This window comes from Scyliorhinus torazame, unplaced genomic scaffold, assembly GCF_047496885.1.
Source record: "Scyliorhinus torazame isolate Kashiwa2021f unplaced genomic scaffold, sScyTor2.1 scaffold_161, whole genome shotgun sequence".
Classification (NCBI taxonomy): domain Eukaryota; kingdom Metazoa; phylum Chordata; class Chondrichthyes; order Carcharhiniformes; family Scyliorhinidae; genus Scyliorhinus; species Scyliorhinus torazame.
The window spans coordinates 94948-121025 of record NW_027307888.1 but is presented as its reverse complement, the minus strand read 5'-3'; the positions used below and the strand labels follow the sequence as shown (position 1 = coordinate 121025).

Genomic DNA, 26078 nt, shown 5'->3' with positions numbered 1-26078 from the left:
GAACCAGAGGGGCACCAATATCCTGGGAGGGAAATTTGCTACAGCTCTTCGGGGGTGGGGGGGGGTTTAATCTAATTTGGCAGGGGGATGGGAAACTGATTTGTCATCCAGGAGATAGCGTTGCTGGAGTTCAGGAAGTTGAGGGTAGTGCAGTACTGAGGAAGGTACCAAGGTCACAAGAGTGGAACTGTAGGAATGAAGGTGGTTTGAAGCGTGTCTACTTCAATGCAAGGAGCATCAGGAATAAGGTTGGTGAGCTTGAAGCATGGATTGGTACCTGGGACTACGATGTTGTGGCCATTACGGAGACCTGGATAGAACAGGGGGAGGAATGGTTGTTGGAGGTTCCGGGGTTTAGATGTTTCAGTAAGAGTAGGGAAGGTGGTAAAAGAGGTGGAGGAGTAGCATTGTTAATAAAGGATAGTATAATGGCTACAGAAAGGCAGTTTGAAGGGGATCTGTCTACTGAGGTAGTGTGGGCTGAAGTTAGAAATAGGAAAGGAGCGGTCACGTTGTTAGGAGTTTTCTATAGGCCCCCAAATAGTAATAGAGTTGTGGAGGAAAAGATTGCAATGCAGATTTTGGATAGGTGCGGTAGTCACAGGGTAGTTGTCATGGGTGACTTTAACTTTCCAAATATTGATTGGAACCACTATAATTCGAATAGTTTGGATGGGGCTGTTTTTATCCAGTGTCTGCAGGAGGGTTTCCTCACACAATATGTGGATAGACCGACAAGAGGCGGGGCCACATTGGATTTGGTACTGGGTAATGAACCGGGCCAAGTGTTAGATTTGGTTGTGGGAGAGCACTTTGGAGATAGTGACCACAATTCAGTGACTTTCACTATAGCAATGGAGAGGGATAGGAACATACAGCAGGGCAAGGTTTATAACTGGGGGAAGGGTAAGTACGGTGCGATTAGGCAAGAATTGGGGAGCATAAGATGGGAACAGGAACTGTCAGGGATAGGCACAATTGAGATGTGGAGCTTGTTCAAGGAGCAAATACTGCGTGTCCTTGATAGGTATGTCCCTGTCAGGCAGGGAGGAAATGGTCGAGTGAGGGAACCATGGTTTACAAAAGAGGTTGAATGTCTTGTCAAGAGGAAGAAGGGGGCTTATGTAAGGATGAGAAAACAAGGTTCAGTTAGGGCACTTGAGGGATACAAGATAGCTAGGAAGGAGCTCACGAAAGAGCTTAGGAGAGCTAGGAGGGGGCATAAGAAGTCTTTGGCGGGTCGGACAAGGAAAACCCCAAGGCTTTTTACTCTTATGTGAGGAATAAACGAATGACCAAGGTGAAGTTAGGGCCGGTCAAGGACAGTAGTGGGAACTTGTGCATGGAGTCTGAAGATATAGGAGAGGCCCTGAATGAATACTTTTCTTCAGTGTTCACAAAGGAGAGGGGCCATGTTGTTGAGGAGGATAGTGCGATACAGGCTGGAGGCTGGAGGAGGTAGATATTCGGAAGGAAGATGTGTTAGAAATTTTGAGAAGCCTGAGGATAGATAAGTCCCCAGGGCCTGATGGGATATATCCTAGGATTCTTTGGGAGAACATAGAACATAGAACAATACAGCGCAGTACAGGCCCTTCGGCCCACGATGTTGCACCGAAACAAAAGCCATCTAACCTACACTATACCATTATCATCCATATGTTTATCCAATAAACTTTTAAATGCCCTCAATGTTGGCGAGTTCACTACTGTAGCAGGTAGGGCATTCCACGGCCTCACTACTCTTTGCGTAAAGAACCTACCTCTGACCTCTGTCCTATATCTATTACCCCTCAGTTTAAAGTTATGTCCCCTCGTGCCAGCCACTTCCATCCGCGGGAGAAGGCTCTCACTGTCCACCCTATCCAACCCCCTAATCATTTTGTATGCCTCTATTAAGTCTCCTCTTAACCTTCTTCTCTCCAACGAAAACAACCTCAAGTCCATCAGCCTTTCCTCATAAGATTTTCCCTCCATACCAGGCAACATCCTGGTAAATCTCCTCTGCACCCGTTCCAAAGCCTCCACGTCCTTCCTATAATGCGGTGACCAGAACTGTACGCAATACTCCAAATGCGGCCGTACCAGAGTTCTGTACAGCTGCAACATGACCTCCTGACTCCGGAACTCAATCCCTCTACCAATAAAGGCCAACACTCCATAGGCCTTCTTCACCACCCTATCAACCTGGGTGGCAACTTTCAGGGATCTATGTACATGGACACCTAGATCCCTCTGCTCATCCACACTTTCAAGAACTTTTCCATTAGCCAAATATTCCACATTCCTGTTATCCCTTCCAAAGTGAATCACCTCACACTTCTCTACATTAAACTCCATTTGCCACCTCTCAGCCCAGCTCTGCAGCTTATCTATATCCCTCTGTAACCTGCTACTTCCTTCCACACTATCGACAACACCACCGACTTTAGTATCGTCTGCAAATTTACTCACCCACCCTTCTGCGCCTTCCTCTAGGTCATTGATAAAAATGACAAACAGCAACGGCCCCAGAACAGATCCTTGTGGTACTCCACTTGTGACAGAACTCCATTCTGAACATTTCCCATCAACCACCACCCTCTGTCTTCTTTCAGCTAGCCAATTTCTGATCCACATCTCTAAATCACCCTCAATCCCCAGCCTCCGTGTTTTCTGCAATAGCCTACCGTGGGGAACCTTATCAAACGCTTTACTGAAATCCATATACACCACATCAACTGCTCTACCCTCGTCTACCTATTCAATCACCTTCTCAAAGAACTCGATAAGGTTTGTGAGGCATGACCTACCCTTCACAAAGCCATGCTGACTATCCCTGATCATATTATTCCTATCTAGATGATTATAAATCTTGTCTCTTATAATCCCCTCCAAGACTTTACCCAATACAGGCGTGAGGCTCACCGGTCTATAGTTGCCGGGGTTGTCTCTGCTCCCCTTTTTGAACAAAGGGACCACATTTACTATCCTCCAGTCCTCTGGCACTATTCCTGGAGCCAATGATGACATAAAAATCAAAGCCAATGGTCCAGCAATCTCTTCCCTGGCCTCCCAGAGAATCCTAGGATAAATCCCATCAGGTCCCGGGGACTTATCTATTTTCAGCCTGTCCAGAATTGCCAACACCTCTTCCCTACGTACCTCAATGCCATATATTCTATTAGCCTGGGGCTCAGCATTCTCCTCCACAACATTATCTTTTTCCTGAGTGAATACTGACGAAAAATATTCATTTAGTATCTCGCCTATCTCTTCAGACTCCACACACAATTTCCCATCCCTGTCCTTGACTGGTCCTACTCTTTCCCTAGTCATTCGCTTATTCCTGACATACCTAAAGAAAGCTTTTGGGTTTTCCTTGATCCTTCCTGCCAAATACTTCTCATGTCCCCTCCTTGCTCGTCTTAGCTCTCTCTTTAGATCCTTCCTCGCTACCTTGTAACTATCCATCGCCCCAACTGAAACTTCACACTTCATCTTCACATAGGCCTCCTTCTTCCTCTTAACAAGAGATTCCACTTCTTTGGTAAACCACGGTTCCCTCGCTCGGCACCTTCCTCCCTGCCTGACCGGTACATACTGATCAAGAACACGCAGTAGCTGATCCTTGAACAAGCTCCACTTATCCAGTGTGTCCAACACTTGCAGCCTACTTCTCCACCTTATCCCCCCCAAGTCAGGTCTAATGGCATCAGAATTGCCCTTCCCCCAGCTATAACTCTTGCCCTGCGGTGTATACTTATCCCTTCCCATCCTTAACGTAAACGTCACCGAATTGTGGTCACTGTCCCCAAAGTGCTCACCTACCTCCAAATCCAACACCTGGCCTGGTTCATTACCCAAAACCAAATCCAATGTGGCCTCGCCTCTTGTTGGCCTGTCAACAAACTGTGTCAGGAAACCCTCCTGCACACACTGTACAAAAAACGACCCATCTAATGTACTCGAACTATATCTTTTCCAGTCAATATTTGGAAAGTTAAAGTCTCCCATAATAACTACCCTGTTACTTTCGCTCTTATCCAGGATCATCCTCGCCATCCTTTCCTCTACATCCCTAGAACTATTTGGAGGCCTATAGAAAACTCCCAACAGGGTGACCTCTCCTTTCCTGTTTCTAACTTCAGCCCATACTACCTCGGAAGATGAGTCCCCATCTAGCATCCTCTCCGCCACCGTAATACTGCTCTTGACTAGCAGCGCCACACCTCCCCCTCTTTTGCCTCCTTCTCTGAGCTTACTAAAACACCTAAACCCCGGAACCTGCAACATCCATTCCTGTCCCTGCTCTATCCATGTCTCCGAAATGGCCACAACATCGAAGTCCCAGGTTCCAGTGGGAGGCGAGGGATGAGATTGCAGAGCCTTTGGCTTTGATCTTTGTGTCTTCACTGTCTACCGGAATAGTGCCAGAAGACTGGAGAGAGGCGAATGTTGTCCCCTTGTTCAAGAAAGGGAATAGGTAGAAACCTGGGAATTATAGGCCGGTTACTCTCACTTCGGTCATCGGTAAATTATTGGAAAGGGTCCTGAGGGACAGGATTTATGATCATTTGGAAAGATGCAGCTTAATCCAGGATAGTCAGCACGGATTTGTGATGGGTAGGTCTTGCCTCACAAATTTGATTGAATTCTTTGAGGAGGTAACTAAGTGTGTAGGTGAAGGTAGAGCAGTTGATGTCGTACACATGGATTTTAGTAAGGCGTTTGATAAGGTGCCCCATGGTCGGCTCATGCAGAAAGTAAGGAGGTGTGGGATAGAGGGAAATTTGGCCAATTGGATAAGTAACTGGCTATCACATAGAAGACAGAGGGTGGTGGTGGATGGAAAATTTTCAGACTGGAGACCAGTTACCAGCGGTGTACCACAGGGATCAGTGCTGGGTCCTCTGCTATTTGTGATTTTTATCAATGACTTGGAGGAGGGGACTGAAGGGTGGGTCAGTAAATTTGCTGATGACACCAAGATTGGTGGAGTAGCGGATGAGGTGGAGGGCTGTTTTAGGCTGCAAAGAGACATTGATAGGATGCAGAGCTGGGCCGAAAAATGGCAGATGGAGATTAACCCTGATAAGTGCGAGGTGATTCATTTTGGTAGAAAAAATTTGAATGCAGATTACAGGGTCAACGGCAGGGCTCTGAAGAATGTGGAGGAACAGAGAGATCTTGGGGTTCATGTCCACAGATCTCTGAAAGTTGCTGCCCAAGTGGATAGAACCGTGAAGAAGGCCTATAGTGTGTTAGCGTTTATTAACAGGGGGATTGAGTTTAAGAGCTGTGAGGTTATGCTGCAACTATACATGACCCTGGTGAGACCATATTTGGAGTATTGTGTGCAGTTCTGGTCACCTCATTATAGGAAGGATGTGGAAGCATTGGAAAGGGTGCAAAGGAGATTTACCAGGATGCTGCCTGGTTTGCAGGATAGGTCTTATGAGGAAAGGTTGAGGGAGCGAGGGCTTTTCTCTTTGGAGTGGAGGAGGATGAGAGGCGACTTAATTGAGGTGTGTAAGATGATGAAGGGGATAGAGTGGACGTTCAGCGAACTTTTCCTCTGGTGGATGTAGCTGTTACAAGGGGGCATAACTATAAGGTTCATGGTGGAAGATATAGGAGGGATGTCCGAGGCAGGTTCTTTACTCAGTGAGTGGTTGGAGCATGGATTGGGGTTATTGGATAGGCATATGGAGTGCATCAGAATGATTGGGAGCAGGTTGATTTGATCTTAGTTTCAGACTAGTTCGGCACAACATCGTGGGCCAAAGGGCCTGTACTGTGCTGTACAGTTCTATGTTCTATGTTCTAAATCCAATCCAATCCAACAGCACAGTGGGTGTACCTACACCTGAAGGATTGTCGCGGTTAGACCACCAGCTCACCACCACCTTCTGAAGGGAAACTAGGGATAGACAATAAACGCTGACCCAACCAGCGACGCCCATATCGCATAAATGAGTTTAAAAAAACACATCTGCTTTGCTCCATTCGGTTTTGGTACCATCACAATAGGTGAGCTCCAATCGCTGCAACTTACCTAAATTATATAGCTTTGGCTGAGAGGATTAAGGTGAATCCAAAGGGATTCTTTAAGTATCTTAAAGGAAAAAGAATAACTAGAGAGAGAATAGGACCCCTCATGGGCCAAGGTGGACACATATGAATTGCAGGAGTCTTGGCTGAGATATTTGCATTATTGCTGGCCACAGGTGAGGTACCAGAAGACTGGAGGGTAGCAAATGTTGTGCCCTTATTTAAAAAGGGCTGCAAAGAAAAATGTGGGAATTATAGACAGGTACATCTGTAGTGGGTAAGTTACTAGACAGGATTCTGGGGGATAAGATATACAGGCATTTGGAAAGACAGGGTTTGATTAGGAGTAGTCAGCGCGACTCTGTGCATGGGAGACCATGGGCAGGATTCTCCGTTAGCCGCTGCCGAAATCGTGAAGGGCGATTGGACGGTGAATCGGTTCTGGCGCGAAATCGCAATGCTCCAGCGCCTCGACAGTGGCGTCAATGTGTTAGGGAGCGTACATACATCAAACACCGTTTGCGTATCGTTAGCGGGCCCGGCCCGGTATTCTCCGGGGGGCCTCCGCGATTCTCCTCCTCCGATGGGCCGAGTTCCCGACGCCGCGGCTCACTTGTGCTTTTAAAAATCGCGAAACCGGCGTGGTGGCAGCTGAGGGCGAGAGAAGGGGATACGGAAGGTCTCCAACATCGCCATAGTTCGCTGGCAGTTGTGCCGCTGGCTGAGGGGCTTCTGCCAGGGCCGGGGGGGGGGAGCAGTGGGGGGGGGGGGGGGTTAAGGAGGTGGGCCGCGGGGTCAGGTGGTTTGGATTGGATTTGTTTATTGTCACGTGTACTGAGGTACAGTGAAAAGTATTTTTCTGCGAGCAGCTCAACAGATCATTAAGTACATGGGAAGAAAATAAAAGAAAATACATAATAGGGCAACACAAGGTACACAATGTAGCACGGAACACCATTGCTGCAGCCGGCAAGGCAGCCATGCAGCTGCGCATGCTGCTGACTGCCCACTGTGAACTTAGTGCCACGGGTCGTATAGGTGTCTCCCCCCCAAGGCCACCCCCCTGGGTACCCTCCGGCCCCAGCTGACCCATCAGCTGTACGGACGCGCTCCAGCACAACCTGTGCCACCTTGTTGGCTGGGATGAGTGTGGGTGGGGAGAGTAATGTGTACGTGCGGCTGCAGCTTGTCAGCCTTCCGAGATGAAAAAGGCTCCTACATCTTCCTCATCAAACCTTGGCAGTGCTTGAATATATTTAAACATATCCTGGCTAGGCATTCCTCTAGATGTTCCTCAACATCCACAGTTAACTTTCCGTGTATTTTCTCTTTGCAGTACCACTTTCCAAAGCTCTAAATCTCTCCGCGTGTCTTTTACTCCCCATTGCCGTGCTCTCCTTATTCTTTTCTCCTGCCTCTCTTTCCTTCTTCTTTTCATCCCTTGCTAATCTTTCCATTTCCATATCTAGTTTCCTCATTTGAATTAATAAACTTGATTAGTGTCACAAGTAGGCTTACATTAACTCTGCAGAGACGTTACTGTGAAAACTGCCCAGGAGGTTTGCTAGAGTCACTCAGGAGGATCTAAACTAGTGGCAGGGAGGTGGGAACCAGGGCGTGAGCTTAGACGGTGTAAAAACTGAAGGGCAAATAGAGAACAAAAATAAGAGAACAACAACATCACCCTGTCTGCTCAAACACAAAGGTTTGAAGTGTATTTGTTTCAACGCCAGAAGTATAGCAGGAAAGGAAGGTGAACTTCGAACACTGATTAGTACTGGGAGTATGATGTTGTGGCTGTCACAGAAACGTGGTTAAAGGAAGGGCAGGATTGGCAGCTGAATGTTGGAGGATACTGACGCTTCAGGAGAGAGAGAGGGGTTAGGATTAGGTGGGGAGGAGCATTACTGGTTGAAGAGAATATTATAGCCGTACTGCGGGAGGACACCTTGGAGGGCTCACACAATGAGGCAATCTGGGTCGAGCTCAGGAACAGGAAGGGAGCAATCACAACTGCCAGCGAGAGATAGAGGAGCACATGGGAGAGATTTTGGAAAGGTGCGAAAGTAACAGAGTTGCTGTTGTCGGGGATTTTAATTTCCCCGATATTGACTGGGACTCACTTAGTGCTCGGGGTGTGGATGGGGCAGAGTTTGTAAGGTGTATCCAGGAAGGCTTCTTGATGCAATATGTAGATAGTCCAACTCGGGAAGGGGCAGTATTGGACCTGGTATTGGGGAATGAGTCTGGACAGGTGGCTGAGGTTTCAGTCGGGGAACATTTTGGACAGGGATGAGGGTAACCCTCGGGTTTAGGTGCTGAACTGGGGAAAGGCAAATTCCGATAACATTAGACAGGAATTGAAGAATTAGGATTGGGTGCGGCTGTTGGAGAGTAAATCAACATCCGACATTTGGGAGTCTTTCAAGCGACAGTCGATTAGGTTTCAGGAAAGTAACATTCCTGAGAGAACAAAGGATAAGTATGGGGAGTTTAGGGAGCCTTGGATAACGAGGGATATTGTGAACTTCCTCAAAGAGAAAAAGGAGGCTTTTGTACGGTCTAGAAGGGTGGGGACAGTCAAAACCCTTGAGGAGAATGAAGAAAATAGGACGGTACTGAAGCGGGAAATTAGGAGGGTGAGGAGGGGTCATGGAAAGTCCTTGGCAAGTAGCATTAAGGTGAATCCCAAAGCTTTTTATTCAGATGTAAAAAGCAAGAGGGTGGCCAGGGGAAGGATTAGACCACTGAAGGACAGTGGGGGGAATCTATGTGTGGAGCCAGAGGAAATGGACGAGGAACTAAATGAATACTTTGCATCAGTGTTCGACAAAGAAAAGGACTTTGTGGAAGATGATTCTTGGGTAGGATGTGTAGATCATGTTAACATCAAAAAGGAGGAGGTATTGGGTCTTTTCATAGAATCATAGAATTTACAGTGCAGAAGGAGGCCATTCGGCCCATCGAGTCTGCACCGGCTCTTGGAAAGAGCACCCTACCCAAGGTCAACACCTCCACCCTATTCCCAGAACCCAGTAACCCCACCCAACACTAAGGGCAATTTTGGACACTAAGGGCAATTTATCATGGCCAATCCACCTAACCTGCATATCTTTGGACTGTGGGAGGAAACCGGAGCACCCGGAGGAAACCCACGCACACACGGGGAGAATGTGCAGACTCCGCGCAGACAGTGACCCAAGCCGGAATCGAACCTGGGACCCTGGAGCTGTGAAGCAATTGTGCTATCCACAATGCTACCGTGCTGCCCGAAGACCTCACGTCTCCTTTTAAAAGACATCAAGGTCGATAAGTCTCCTGGGCCAGATGTGATTTACCCCAGAATACTGAGGGAAGCAAGGGAGGAAATTGCTGGGGCCTTGACTGACATCTTTCTATCCTCATTGGCTACAGGTGAGATCCCAGAGGACTGGAGAATAGCTAATGTGGCACCGCTGTTTAAGAAAGGCAGCAGGGATGATCCAGGAAACTATAGGCCGGTGAGCCTCACGTCGGTAGTGGGTAAATTATTGGAGAGAATTCTCAGGGACAGGATTTCTACCCATTTGGAAACAAATGGACTCATTAGCGATAGGCAGCTTGGTTTTGTGAAGGGGAGGTCGTGCCTCACTAACTTGATCGAGTTTTTTGAGGAGGTGACTAAGATGATTGATGAGGGGAGGACGTGGATGTTGTTTACATGGACTTCACTAAAGCCTTTGACAAGGTGCCTCATGGCAGACTCGTACAAAAGGTGAAGTCACACAGGATCAGAGGTGAGGCGGTAAGATGGATACGGAACTGGCTCGGTCATAGAAGGCAAAGGGCAGCAGTAACAGGTGTTTTTCTGAATGGAAGGTTGGGACTAGTGGTGTTCCACAGGGATCTGTGCTGGGGCTGCTGTTGTTTGTAGTGTACATAAACAATTGGGAGGAAAATATAGCCGGTTCGTGGATAAGTTTGTGGATGACACCCAGGTTGGTGGAGTGACAGATAGTGTTGAGGATTGTCAGAGGATACAGCAGGACAGAGATAGGTTGGAGACTTGGGCAGAGAAATGGCAAATGGAGTTTAATCCAGACACATGTGAGGTAATGCATTTTGGTAGATCTGACATAGAACATAGAACATTACAGCGCAGTACAGGCCCTTCGGCCCTCGATGTTGCGCCGACCTGTGAAACCACTCTAAAGCCCATCTACACTATTCCCTCATCGTCCATATGTCTATCCAGTGGCCATTTGAATGTCCTTAGTGTTGGCGAGTCCACTACTGTTGGTGGCTACAGGGATGGTGCAGGCGGGAGGGATTCAGATTTCTGGATAACTGGGGCTCTTTCTGGGGAAGGTGGGACCTCTACAGACAGGATGGTCTACATCTGAACCTGCGGGGCACAAATATCCTGGGGGGGAGATTTGTTCGTGCTCTTTGGGGGGGTTTAAATTAATGCAGCAGGGGCATGGGAACCTGGATTGTAGTTTTAGGGTAAGGGAGAATGAGAGTATAGAGGTCAGGAGCTCAGATTTGACGTCGCAGGAGGGGGCCAGTGTTCAGGTAGGTGGTTTGAAGTGTGTCTACTTCAATACCAGGAGTATACGAAATAAGGTAGGGGAACTGGCAGCATGGGTTGGTACCTGGGACTTCGATGTTGTGGCCATTCCGGAGACATGGATAGAGCAGGGACAGGAATGGATGTTGCAGGTTCCGGGGTTTAGGTGTTTTAGTAAGCTCAGGGAAGGAGGCAAAAGAGGGGGAGGTGTGGCGCTGCTAGTCAAGAGCAGTATTACGGTGGCGGAGAGGATGCTAGATGGGGACTCATCTTCCGAGGTAGTATGGGCTGAGGTTAGAAACATGAAAGGAGAGGTCACACTGTTGGGAGTCTTCTATAGGCCTCCAAATAGTTCTAGGGATGTAGAGGAAAGGATGGTGAGGATGATCCTGGATAAGAGCGAAAGTAACAGGGTAGTTATTATGGGAGACTTTAACTTTCCAAATATTGACTGGAAAAGATATAGTTCGAGTACATTAGATGGGTCGTTTTTTGTACAGTATGTGCAGGAGGGTTTCCTGACACAGTTTGTTGACAGGCCAACAAGAGGCGAGGCCACATTGGATTTGGTTTTGGGTAATGAACCAGGCCAGGTGTTGGATTTGGAGGTAGGTGAGCACTTTGGGGACAGTGACCACAATTCGGTGACGTTTACGTTAAGGATGGAAAGGGATAAGTATACACCGCAGGGCAAGAGTTATAGCTGGGGGAAGGGAAATTATGATGCCATTAGACGTGACTTAGGGGGGATAAGGTGGAGAAGTAGGCTGCAAGTGTTGGACACACTGGATAAGTGGAGCTTGTTCAAGGATCAGCTACTGCGTGTTCTTGATAAGTATGTACCGGTCAGGCAGGGTGGAAGGTGCCGAGCGAGGGAACCGTGGTTTACCAAAGAAGTGGAATCTCTTGTTAAGAGGAAGAAGGAGGCCTATGTGAAGATGAGGTGTGAAGTTTCAGTTGGGGCGATGGATAGTTACAAGGTAGCGAGGAAGGATCTAAAGAGAGAGCTAAGACGAGCAAGGAGGGGACATGAGAAGTATTTGGCAGGAAGGATCAAGGAAAACCCAAAAGCTTTCTATAGGTATGTCAGGAATAAGCGAATGACTAGGGAAAGAGTAGGACCAGTCAAGGACAGGGATGGGAAGTTGTGTGTAGAGTCTGAAGAGATAGGCGAGATACTAAATGAATATTTTTCATCAGTATTCACTCAGGAAAAAGATAATAGAACAACAACAAAGAAACAAAGAACAAAGAAATGTACAGCACAGGAACAGGCCCTTCGGCCCTCCAAGCCCGCGCCGACCATACTGCCCGACTAAACTACAATCTTCTACACTTCCTGGGTCCGTATCCTTCTATTCCCATCCTATTCATATATTTGTCAAGATGCCCCTTAAATGTCCCTATCGTCCCTGCTTCCACTACCTCCTCCGGTAGCGAGTTCCAGGCACCCACTACCCTCTGCGTAAAAAACTTGCCTCGTACATCTACTCTAAACCTTGCCCCTCTCACCTTAAACCTATGCCCCCTAGTAATTGACCCCTCTACCCTGGGGAAAAGCCTCTGACTATCCACTCTGTCTATGCCCCTCATAATTTTGTAGACCTCTATCAGGTCGCCCCTCAACCTCCTTCGTTCCAGAGAGAACAAACCGAGTTTATTCAATCGCTCCTCATAGCTTATGCCCTCCATACCAGGCAACATTCTGGTAAATCTCTTCTGCACCCTCTCTAAAGCCTCCACATCCTTCTGGTAGTGTGGCGACCAGAATTGAACACTATACTCCAAGTGTGGCCTAACTAAGGTCCTATACAGCTGCAACATGACTTGCCAATTCTTATACTCAATGCCCCGTCCAATGAAGGCAAGCATGCCGTATGCCTTCTTGACTACCTTCTCCACCTGTGTTGCCCCTTTCAATGACCTGTGGACCTGTACTCCTAGATCTCTTTGACTTTCAATACTCTTGAGGGTTCTACCATTTACTGTATATTCCCTACCTGCATTAGCCCTTCCAAAATGCATTACCTCACATTTGTCCGGATTAAACTCCATCTGCCATCTCTCCGCCCAAGTCTCCAGACAATCTAAATCCTGCTGTATCCTCAGACAGTCCTCATCGCTATCCGCAATTCCACCAACCTTTGTGTCGTCTGCAAACTTACTAATCAGACCAGTTACATTTTCCTCCAAATCATTTATATATACTACAAACAGCAAAGGTCCCAGCACTGATCCCTGTGGAACACCACTGGTCACAGCCCTCCAATTAGAAAAGCATCCCTCCATTGCTACCCTCTGCCTTCTATGGCCTAGCCAGTTCTGAATCCACCTTGCCAGCTCACCCCTGATCCCGTGTGACTTCACCTTTTGTACTAGTCTACCATGAGGGACCTTGTCAAAGGCCTTACTGAAGTCCATGTAGACAACATCCACTGCCCTACCTGCATCAATCATAATGTTGTGGAGGAGAATGCTGAGCTCCAGGTAAATAGATTAGATGGCATTGAGGTACGTAGGGAAGAGGTGTTGGCAATTCTGGACAGGCTGAAAATAGATAAGTCCCCGGGACCTGATGGGATTTATCCTAGGATTCTCTGGGAGGCCAGGGAAGAGATTGCTGGACCATTGGCTTTGATTTTTATGTCATCATTGGATACAGGAATAGTGCCAGAGGACTGGAGGATAGCAAATGTGGTCCCTTTGTTCAAAAAGGGGAGCAGAGACAACCCCGGCAACTATAGACCGGTGAGCCTCACGTCTGTAGTGGGTAAAGTCTTGGAGGGGATTATAAGAGACAAGATTTATAATCATCTAGATAGGAATAATATGATCAGGGATAGTCAGCATGGCTTTGTGAAGGGTAGGTCATGCCTCACAAACCTTATCGAGTTCTTTGAGAAGGTGACTGAACAGGTAGACGAGGGTAGAGCAGTTGATGTGGTGTATATGGATTTCAGCAAAGCGTTTGATAAGGTTCCCCACGGTAGGCTATTGCAGAAAACACGGAGGCTGGGGATTGAGGGTGATTTAGAGATGTGGATCAGAAATTGGCTAGCTGAAAGAAGACAGAGGGTGGTGGTTGATGGGAAATGTTCAGAATGGAGTTCTGTCACAAGTGGAGTACCACAAGGATCTGTTCTGGGGCCGTTGCTGTTTGTCATTTTTATCAATGGCCGAGAGGAAGGCGCAGAAGGGTGGGTGAGTAAATTTGCAGACGATACTAAAGTCGGTGGTGTTGTCGATAGTGTGGAAGGAAGTAGCAGGTTACAGAGGGATATAGATAAGCTGCAGTGCTGGGCTGAGAGGTGGCAAATGGAGTTTAATGTAGAGAAGTGTGAGGTGATTCACTTTGGAAGGAATAACAGGAATGCGGAATATTTGGCTAATGGAAAAGTTCTTGAAAGTGTGGATGAGCAGAGGGATCTAGGTGTCCATGTACATAGATCCCTGAAAGTTGCCACCCAGGTTGATAGGGTGGTGAAGAAGGCCTATGGAGTGTTGGCCTTTATTGGTAGAGGGATTGAGTTCCGGAGTCAGGAGGTCATGTTGCAGCTGTACAGAACTCTGGTACGGCCGCATTTGGAGTATTGCGTACAGTTCTGGTCACCGCATTATAGGAAGGACGTGGAGGCTTTGGAACGGGTGCAGAGGAGATTTACCAGGATGTTGCCTGGTATGGAGGGAAAATCTTATGAGGAAAGGCTGATGGACTTGAGGTTGTTTTCGTTAGAGAGAAGAAGGTTAAGAGGAGACTTAATAGAGGCATACAAAATGATCAGAGGGTTAGATAGGGTGGACAGTGAGAGCCTTCTCCCGCGGATGGAAATGGCTGGCACGAGGGGACATAACTTTAAACTGAGGGGTAAGAGATATAGGACAGAGGTCAGGGGCAGGTTCTTTACGCAAAGAGTAGTGAGGCCGTGGAATGCCCTACCTGCTACAGTAGTGAACTCGCCAACATTGAGGGCATTTAAAAGTTTATTGGATAAACATATGGATGATAATGGTATAGTGTAGGTTAGATGGCTTTTGTTTCGGTGCAACATCGTGGGCCGAAGGGCCTGTACTGCGCTGTATTGTTTATGTTCTATGTTCTATGTTGCAGGCAGGGCATTCCACGCCCTTACTACTGTCTGAGTAAAGAACCTACCTCTGACATCTGTCCTATATCTATCTCCCCTCAACTTAAAGCTATGTCCCCTCGTGCTAGACATCACCATCCGAGGAAAAAGGCTCTCACTGTCCACCCTATCCAATCCTCTGATCATCTTGTATGCCTCAATTAAGTCACCTCTTAACCTTCTTCTCTCTAACGAAAACAGCCTCAAGTCCCTCAGCCTTTCCTCATAAGATCTTCCCTCCATACCAGGCAACATTCTGGTAAATCTCCTCTGCACCCTTTCCAATGCTTCCACATCCTTTCCATAATGCGGCGACCAGAATTGCACGCAGTACTCCAAATGCGGCCGCACCAGAGTTTTGTACAGCTGCAACATGACCTCATGGCTCCGAAACTCAATCCCTCTACCAATACAAGTTAACACACCGTACGCCTTCTTAACAGAGGGAAATATATCCCACATTATGTTCTTACGTAAATGGTAAAACTCTTCGGAATATAGAAAGTCCGAGATCTGGGCGTGCAGGTCCACAGATCTTTGAAAGTGGCAACACAAGCGGACAAGGTAGTCAAGAAAGCAGACGGAATGCTTGCCTTCATTGGACGGGGCATCGAGTATAAAAACTGGCAAGTCATGCTGCAGTTTTATAGAACCTTGGTACGGCCACACTTGGAATATTGCGCACAATTCTGGTCGCCACACTACCAGAAGGACGTGGAGTCTTCGGAGAGAGTGCAGAGGAGGTTTACCAGGATGTTGCCGGGTCTGGAGGGTGTTAGCTATGCGGAGAGGCTGAATAGACTCGGACTGTTTTCAATAGAAAGACGGAGGTTGAGGTCTACAAGATTATGAGGGGCGTGGATAGAGTGGATGGGCAGGCACTCTTTCCCAGGGTGGAGGGGTCAGTCACCAGGGGGCATAGGTTTAAGGTCCGTGGGGCAAGTTTAGAGGGGATGTGCGAGGCAGGTTTTTTACACAGAGGGTGGTGAGTGCCTGGAACGTGTTGCCAGGGGAGGTTGTGGAAACAGATACAATAACGGTGTTCAAAAGGCATCTTGACAAATACATGGGTAGGATGGGTACAGAGGGATACGGCACAAGGAAGTGCTGAGGGTTTTGGCCAAGGTTGGTATCATGGCCGGTACAGGTTGGAGGGCCGAAGGGTCTGATCCTGTGCTGGATTGTTCTTTGTTCTTTGTTCTTTGTAATTCTTATGAACTTCTATCTGTATCCCTCATGAATTCGCCGCCTGATCTGCTTGATTTTGGGTTTGGTTCAATTGTGTTCCAGACTCTCACCTTTTCCACAAGTCTATTCTGCAAATATTCCTCTCTTTATATTACAGATGATGCCAAGTCGGGATCAGGGCCTGAGGGTGAGGAAGCAGCGAGGACAGGGGATCTGATCACTCAGGCTGCGGATAAAGGCCACACCGCCTCCTCCTCCCTCACTCGAGTGAGCAGCAGAGGGAAGGACCCTCCCTCCTCCAACAACATTGAACTTTCTGAAGCAAAGGCCACGGCCGGGAGTGCAGACATTCTAACCCGGAGTGAGACGCAACTGGGGGTGGAGAGCAAAAGAGGTACTCCCCACAGACACACCCGCTGGGTGACCCAGCCCCACAGACACACCCGCTGCGTGACCCAGCCCCACAGACACACCCGCTGCGTGACCCAGATACTCACCCGCTGGGTGACCCAGCCCCACAGACACACCCGCTGCGTGACCCAGATACTCACCCGCTGGGTGACCCAGCCCCACAGACACACCCGCTGGGTGCCCCAGTCTCAGGTACACACCCACTGGGTGCCCCAGTCTCAGGTACACACCCGCTGGGTGCCCCACTCTCAGGTACACACCCGCTGGGTGTCCCACTCTCAGGTACACACCCGCTGGGTGCCCCAGTCTCAGGTACACACCCGCTGGGTGCCCCAGTCTCAGGTACACACCCGCTGGGTGCCCCACTCTCAGGTACACACCCGCTGGGTGCCCCACTCTCAGGTACACACCCGCTGGGTGTCCCACTCTCAGGTACACACCCACTGGGTGCCCCAGTCTCAGGTACACACCCGCTGGGTGCCCCACTCTCAGGTACACACCCACTGGGTGACCCAGTCTCAGGTACACACCCACTGGGTGCCCCAGTCTCAGGTACACACCCGCTGGGTGCCCCACTCTCAGGTACACACCCGCTGGGTGACCCAGCCCCACAGACACACCCGCTGGGTGCCCCAGTCTCAGGTACACACCCGCTGGGTGCCCCACTCTCAGGTACACACCCACTGGGTGCCCCAGTCTCAGGTACACACCCGCTGGGTGCCCCACTCTCAGGTACACACCCGCTGGGTGACCCAGCCCCACAGACACACCCGCTGGGTGCCCCAGTCTCAGGTACACACCCGCTGGGTGCCCCACTCTCAGGTACACACCCGCTGGGTGACCCAGCCCCACAGACACACCCGCTGGGTGCCCCAGTCTCAGGTACACACCCACTGGGTGCCCCACTCTCAGGTACACACCCGCTGGGTGACCCACTCTCAGGTACACACCCGCTGGGTGCCCCAGTCTCAGGTACACACCTGCTGGGTGCCCCACTCTCAGGTACACACCCACTGGGTGCCCCAGTCTCAGGTACACACCCGCTGGGTGTCCCACTCTCAGGTACACACCCACTGGGTGCCCCACTCTCAGGTACACAGCCATTAGGTGAATTATTCGCTGTACTGTTGCTTGTCTATTGTTCCTGGGCTGCTGCAGTTGCTCAGACTCAGAGCTCCGGCCTGAGCTGTGAACTGACAGCTTGTCCCAATCCAGCATGACCCCTCTTCCTGTTTGTCTTTCAAAGGTGCCCTTGCCAGCGTTTCTAACATCTTCAGTTTTTGGACTGATTCTAACGCCTGCCAGAATCAGGAGGTGCCCCGCCCAGCGGTGACCACAGTTGGTACTGATGAGGAACCAGGGTCAATGAGTCGACATTGGTCAGATATCGATTGCCGGTTGCGGCTCTTACAGAAGCAGTTGAACAGGTAATGACTGTGTGACGGTTACTGCAGGCCCGAAGCTTTGCTGTGATGTGAACACATTGTTTTACCTCTTTCACTTTCTCCTTATTGAAGGCTGGAATCTCGGATGACGGTGGATATAGCCACCATAATGCAACTCCTACAGAGGCAATTGGCGATGGTCCCACCAGCTTACAGCACAATGTCGTCTCCCCCTCCAACCAGCCAGGTAAGCTGTGGAAACCATTCCATAGACATCCCCATGGTGACCTCATCCGCTCATCGAGAACGTTGGAACAGTCGGTACATTGCAGCTTAACACCGCAAACTGCTGAATATATTCAGCAAATATACACAGATGGATAGACACATAAATATAGATATGAGCCTCATATACTCACACATACTCTCATATACACATACTCTCAGAGGCATGCACACTTATGCACAAGCACACTCCCAATATACACACACTCTCAAATAAATGTGTACTCAGACACACACGGATGCACACCCCACATACATACTCATATACACACGTACTCACATATACACTCGCACTCTAGTATACATGCGTTCTCTAGTATACAGGTGCATTCTCATATACACATGCACTCATATACTTCAGCACTCTCATAAAAACAAGGCGTGCTGTTAGATGAATTGGACACTCTGAATTCTCCCTCCGTGTACCCGAACAGGCGCCGGAATGTGGCGACGAGGGGATTTTCACAGTAACTTCATTGCAGCGTTAATGTAAGCCTACTTGTGACAATAATAAAGATTATTATTACTTTTACACATGCACTCTCATATTCACGTGCACTCTCATATATATGCACGCCCTCATATATACATGCACTCTCGTATACACAGGCACTCTCGTATGCACAGGCACTCTCGTATACACAGGCACTCTCGTATGCACAGGCACTCTCGTATCCACAGGCACTCTCGTATACACAGGCACTCTCGTATGCACAGGCACTCTCGTATACACAGGCCCTCTCGTATACACAGGCCCTCTCGTATACACAGGCCCTCTCGTATACACAGGCACTCTCGTATACACAGGCACTCTCGTATACACAGGCACTCTCATATACACAGGCCCTCTCGTATACACAGACACTCTCGTATACACAGGCCCTCTCGTATACGCAGGCCCTCTCGTATACACAGGCACTCTCGTATACACAGGCCCTCTCGTATACGCAGGCACTCTCGTATACACAGGCACTCATAGTCACAGGCACTCTCGTACATACGCACACTTATATACACGTGCATTCTTGAATGCGCGCGTACTCTGATATACATGCGCACACTCTGATATACATCGCACACTCTGATATACATGCGCACTCTCATATGCACGCGCACTCTCATATAAACATGCATTTGCATATACACGTGCATCATGATCCACACACTCTCATGGAAACACGCTCTCATTCATATACGTTCTCATGTACACCGCGCACTCATATACATCGAGCACTCACTTTCATACTCACACACTCACTCTCATACTCACACACTCACTCAAGGTTTATACCAACAAAAAGGAAGGATGGTAGAAAGAGGGAAAATCGACCGTGGATATCTAAGGAAATAAGGGAGCGTATCAAATTGAAGGAAAAAGCATACAAAGTGGCAATGTTTAGTGCGCAATTTAGCGTGTTCAATCCACCTACCCTGCACATCTTTGGGTTGTGGGGGCAAAACCCACGCAAACACTGGGAGAATGTGCAAACTCCACACGGACAGTGACCCAAAGCCGGGATCAAACCTGGGACCTCGGAGCCGTGAGGCAGCAGCGCTAACCACTGCACCACCGTGCTGCCCGAGAAGGGAGATTTAATAATGGGAGATGAGGAAATGGCTGAGGAACTGAACAGGTTCTTTGGGTCGGTCTTCACAGCGGAAGACACAAATAACATGCCAGTGACTGATGGAAATGAGGCTATGACAGGTGAGGACCTTGAGAGGATTGTTATCACCAAGGAGGTAGTGATGGGCAAGCTAATGGAGCTAAAGGTAGACAAGTCTCCTGGACCTGATGGAATGCATCCCAGAGTGCTAAAAGAGATGGCTAGGGAAATTGCAAATGCACGAGTGATAATTTACCAAACTTCACTGGACTCTGGGGTGGTCCCGGCGGATTGGAAATTAGCAAACGTGACACCACTGTTTAAAAAAGGAGGTAGGCAGAAAACGGGTAATTATAGGCCAGTGAGCTTAACTTCGGTAGTAGGGAAGATTCTGGAATCTATCATCAAGGAAGAAATAGCGAGGCATCTGGATGGAAATTGTCCCATTGGGCAGACGCAGCATGGGTTCATAAAGGGCAGGTCGTGCCTAACTAATTTAGTGGAATTTTTTGAGGACATTAACAGTGCGGTAGATAACCGGGAGCCAATGGATGTGGTATATCTGGATTTCCAGAAAGCCTTTGACAAGGTTCCACACAAAAGGTTGTTGCATAAGATAAAGATGCATGGCATTAAGGGGAAAGTAGGAGCATGGACAGAGGATTGGTTAATTAATAGAAAGCAAAGAGTGGGGATTAATGGGTGTTCCTCTGGTTGGCAATCAGTAGCTAGTGGTGTCCCTCAGGGATCAGTGTTGGGCCCACAACTGTTCACAATTTACATAGATGATTTGGAGTTGGGGACCAAGGGCAATGTGTCCAAGTTTGCAGACGACACTAAGATAAGTGGTAAAGCAAAAAGTGCAGAGGATACTGGAAGTCTGCAGAGGGATTTGGATAGGCTAAGTGAATGGACTCGGGTCTGGCAGATGGAATACAATGTTGACAAATGTGAGGTTATCCATTTTGGTAGGAATAACAGCAAAAGGGATTATTATTTAAATGATAAAATATTAAAACATGCTGCTGTGCAGAGAGACCTGGGTGTGCCAGTGCATGAGTCGCAAAAATTTGGTTTACAGGTGCAACAGGTGATTAAGAAGGCAAATGGAATGTTGTCCTTCATTGCTAGAGCGATGGAGTTTAAGACTAGGGAGGTTCTGCTGCAATTGTATAAGGTGTTAGTGAGGCCACACCTGGAGTATTGTGTTCAGTTTTGGTCTCCTTACCTGAGAAAGGACGTATTGGCACTGGAGGGTGTGCAGAGGAGATTCACCAGGTTAATCCCAGAGCTGAAGGGGTTGGATTACGAGGGGAGGTTGAGTAGACTGGGACTGTACTCGTTGGAATTTAGAAGGATGAGGGGGGATCTTAGAGAAACAAATACAATTATGAAGGGAATCGATAGGATAGATGTGGGCAGGTTGTTTCCACTGGCGGGTGAAAGCAGAACTAGGGGGCATAGCCTCAAAATAAGGGGAAGTGGATTTAGGACTGAGTTTAGGAGGAACCTCTTCACCCAAAGGGTTATGAATCTATGGAATTCCTTGCCCAGTGAAGCAGTAGAGGCTCCTTCATTAAATGTTTTTAAGATAAAGATAGATAGTTTTTTGAAGAATAAGGGATTAAGGGTTATGGTGTTCGGGCCGGAAAGTGGAGCTGAGTCCACAAAAGATCAGCCATGATCTCATTGAATGGCGAGCAGGCTCGAGGGGCCAGATGGCCGACTCCTGCTCCTAGTTCTTATGTTCTTATGTTCTCACACACTCACTCTCATACACACACACTCACTCTCATACTCACACACTCACTCTCATACTCACACACTCACTCTCATACACACACACTCACTCTCATACACACACACTCACTCTCATACTCACACACTCACTCTCATACTCACACACTCGCCCTCATACACACACACTCACTCTCATACACACACACTCACTCTCATACACACACACTCACTCTCATACTCACACACTCACTCTCATACTCACACACTCACTCTCATACACACACACTCACTCTCATACACACACACTCACTCTCATACACACACACTCACTCTCATACTCACACACTCACTCTCATACACACACACTCACTCTCATACACACACACTCACTCTCATACTCACACACTCACTCTCATACACACACACTCACTCTCATACTCACACACTCACCCTCATACTCACACACTCACTCTCATACACACACACTCACTCTCATACTCACACACTCACTCTCATACAACCACACTCACTCTCACACGCTCACTCTCATACTTACACACTCACTCTCATACACACACACTCACTCTCATACACACACACTCACTCTCATACTCACACACTCACCCTCATACTCACACACTCACTCTCATACACACACACTCACTCTCATACTCACACACTCACTCTCATACAACCACACTCACTCTCACACGCTCACTCTCATACTTACACACTCACTCTCATACTCACACACTCACTCTCATACAACCACACTCACTCTCACACACTCACTCTCATACTTACACACTCACTCTCATACTCACACACTCACTCTCATACTCACACACTCACCCTCATACTCACACTCTCATACTCACACACTCACTCTCATACACACACACCCTCATACACACACACTCACTCTGATACTCACTCACTCACTCTCATACTTACACACTCACTCTCAAACTCACTCACTCACTCTCATACTCACACACTCACTCTCATACTCACACACTCACTCTCATACTCACACTCACTCTCATACTCACACTCTCACCCTCATACTCACACTCTCATACTCACACACTCACTCTCATACACACACACCCTCATACACACACACTCACTCTGATACTCACACACTCACTCTCATACTCACACACTCACTCTCATACTCACTCACTCACTCTCATACTTACACACTCACTCTCAAACTCACTCACTCACTCTCATACTCACACACTCACTCTCATACTCACACACTCACTCTCACACACTCACTCTCATACTTACACACTCACTCTCATACTCACACACTCACTCTCATACTCACACACTCACCCTCATACTCACACTCTCATACTCACACACTCACTCTCATACACACACACTCTCATACACACACACTCACTCTCATACTCACACACTCACTCTCATACAACCACACTCACTCTCACACACTCACTCTCATACTCACACACTCACTCTCATACTCACACACACCCTCATACTCACACACTCACTCTCATACTCACACACTCACTCTCATACTCACACACTCACTCTCATACTCACACACTCACTCTCATACTCACACACTCACTCTCATACTCACACACTCACTCTCATACTCACACACTCACCCTCATACTCACACACTCACTCTCATACTCACACACTCACTCTCATACACACACACTCACTCTCATACTCACTCACTCACTCTCATACTCACTCACTCACTCTCATACTTACACACTCACTCTCATACTCACACACTCACTCTCATACACACACACTCACTCTCATACTCACTCACTCACTCTCATACTCACACACTCACTCTCATACTCACACACTCACTCTCATACAACCACACTCACTCTCACACACTCACTCTCATACTTACACACTCACTCTCATACTCACACACTCACTCTCATACTCACACACTCACTCTCATACTCACACTCACTCTCATACAACCACACTCACTCTCACACACTCACTCTCATACTTACACACTCACTCTCATACTCACACACTCACTCTCATACTCACACACTCACCCTCATACTCACACTCTCATACTCACACACTCACTCTCATACAACCACACTCACTCTCATACTCACACACTCACTCTCATACAACCACACTCACTCTCATACTCACACACTCACTCTCATACAACCACACTCACTCTCACACACTCACTCTCATACAACCACACTCACTCTCATACTCACACACTCACTCTCATACAACCACACTCACTCTCATACTCACACACTCACTCTCATACAACCACACTCACTCTCATACTCACACACTCACTCTCATACAACCACACTCACTCTCACACACTCACTCTCATACTTACACACTCACTCTCATACTCACACACTCACTCTCATACTCACACACTCACCCTCATACTCACACCCTCATACACACACACTCACTCTGATACTCACTCACTCACTCTCATACTTACACACTCACTCTCAAACTCACTCACTCACTCTCATACTCACACACTCACTCTCATACTCACACACTCACTCTCATACTCACACTCACTCTCATACAACCACACTCACTCTCACACACTCACTCTCATACTTACACACTCACTCTCATACTCACACACTCACTCTCATACTCACACACTCACCCTCATACTCACACTCTCATACTCACACACTCACTCTCATACACACACACTCTCATACACACACACTCACTCTCATACTCACACACTCACTCTCATACAACCACACTCACTCTCACACACTCACTCTCATACTCACACACTCACTCTCATACTCACACACACCCTCATACTCACACACTCACTCTCATACTCACACACTCACTCTCATACTCACACACTCACTCTCATACTTACACACTCACTCTCATACTCACACACTCACTCTCATACACACACACTCACTCTCATACTCACTCACTCACTCTCATACTCACACACTCACTCTCATACTCACACACTCACTCTCATACAACCACACTCACTCTCACACACTCACTCTCATACTTACACACTCACTCTCATACTCACACACTCACTCTCATACTCACACACTAACTCTCATACACACACACTCATTCTCATACTCACACACTCACCCTCATACTCACACACTCACCCTCATACTCACACACTCACTCTCATACTCACACACTCACTCTCATACAACCACACTCACTCTCACACACTCACTCTCATACTTACACACTCACTCTCATACTCACACACTCACTCTCATACTCACACACTAACTCTCATACACACACACTCATTCTCAAACTCACACACTCACCCTCATACTCACACACTCACTCTCATACTTACACACTCACTCTCATACTCACACACTCACTCTCATACTCACACACTAACTCTCATACTCACACACTCACTCTCATACTCACTCACTCACTCTCATACACACACACTGACCCTCATACACACACACTCACTCTCATACACACTCACTCTCATACTCACACACTCACTCTCATACTCACACTCACGCTCATACAACCACACTCACTCTCACACACTCACTCTCATACATACACACTCACTCTCATACTCACACACTCACTCTCATACTCACACACTCACCCTCATACTCACACTCTCATACTCACACACTGACTCTCATACACACACACTCTCATACACACACACTCACTCTCATACTCACACACTCACTCTCATACAACCACACTCACTCTCACACACTCACTCTCATACTCACACACTCACTCTCATACTCACACACACCCTCATACTCACACACTCACTCTCATACTCACACACTCACTCTCATACACACACACTCACTCTCATACTCACACACTCACTCTCATACTCACACACTCACTCTCATACTCACACACTCACTCTCATACTCACACACTCACTCTCATACTCACACACTCACTCTCATACAACCACACTCACTCTCACACACTCTCTCATACTTACACACTCACTCTCATACTCACACACTCACTCTCATACTCACACACTAACTCTCATACACACACACTCATTCTCATACTCACACACTCACCCTCATACTCACACACTCACCCTCATACTCACACACTCACTCTCATACTCACACACTCACTCTCATACAACCACACTCACTCTCACACACTCACTCTCATACTTACACACTCACTCTCATACTCACACACTCACTCTCATACTCACACACTAACTCTCATACACACACACTCATTCTCAAACTCACACACTCACCCTCATACTCACACACTCACCCTCATACTCACACACTCACTCTCATACTCACACACTAACTCTCATGCACACACACTCATTCTCATACACACACACTCACTCTCATACTCACACACTCTCTCTCATACTCACACACTCACTCTCATACACACACACTCACTCTCATACACACACACTCACTCTCATACTCACACACTCACCCTCATACTCACACACTCACTCTCATACTCACACACTCACCCTCATACTCACACACTCTCTCTCATACTCACACACTTACTCTCATACTCACACACTCACTCTCATACTCACACACTCACTCTCATACACACACAGTCACCCTCATACACACACACTCACTCTCATACTCACACACTCACTCTCATACTCACTCACTCACTCTCATACACACACACTCACCCTCATACACACACACTCACTCTCATACTC

The 26078-nt window shown here is 47.9% G+C and overlaps 1 protein-coding gene across 1 annotated transcript in view; it reads left to right on the top strand.

Annotated features, from left to right (window-relative positions):
- Positions 1 to 19004, top strand: part of LOC140405631 (voltage-gated inwardly rectifying potassium channel KCNH2-like) — a 103450-nt gene extending 84446 nt beyond the window's left edge. The window contains exons 7-10 of the mRNA XM_072494170.1: positions 16052 to 16161; positions 17521 to 17732; positions 17823 to 17937; positions 18585 to 19004. Of these exons, the coding sequence (XP_072350271.1) occupies positions 16052 to 16161; positions 17521 to 17732; positions 17823 to 17937; positions 18585 to 19004 (857 nt within the window). The remainder of the gene's footprint in view (positions 1 to 16051; positions 16162 to 17520; positions 17733 to 17822; positions 17938 to 18584) is intronic.
- Positions 19005 to 26078: the final 7074 nt, after the last annotated feature.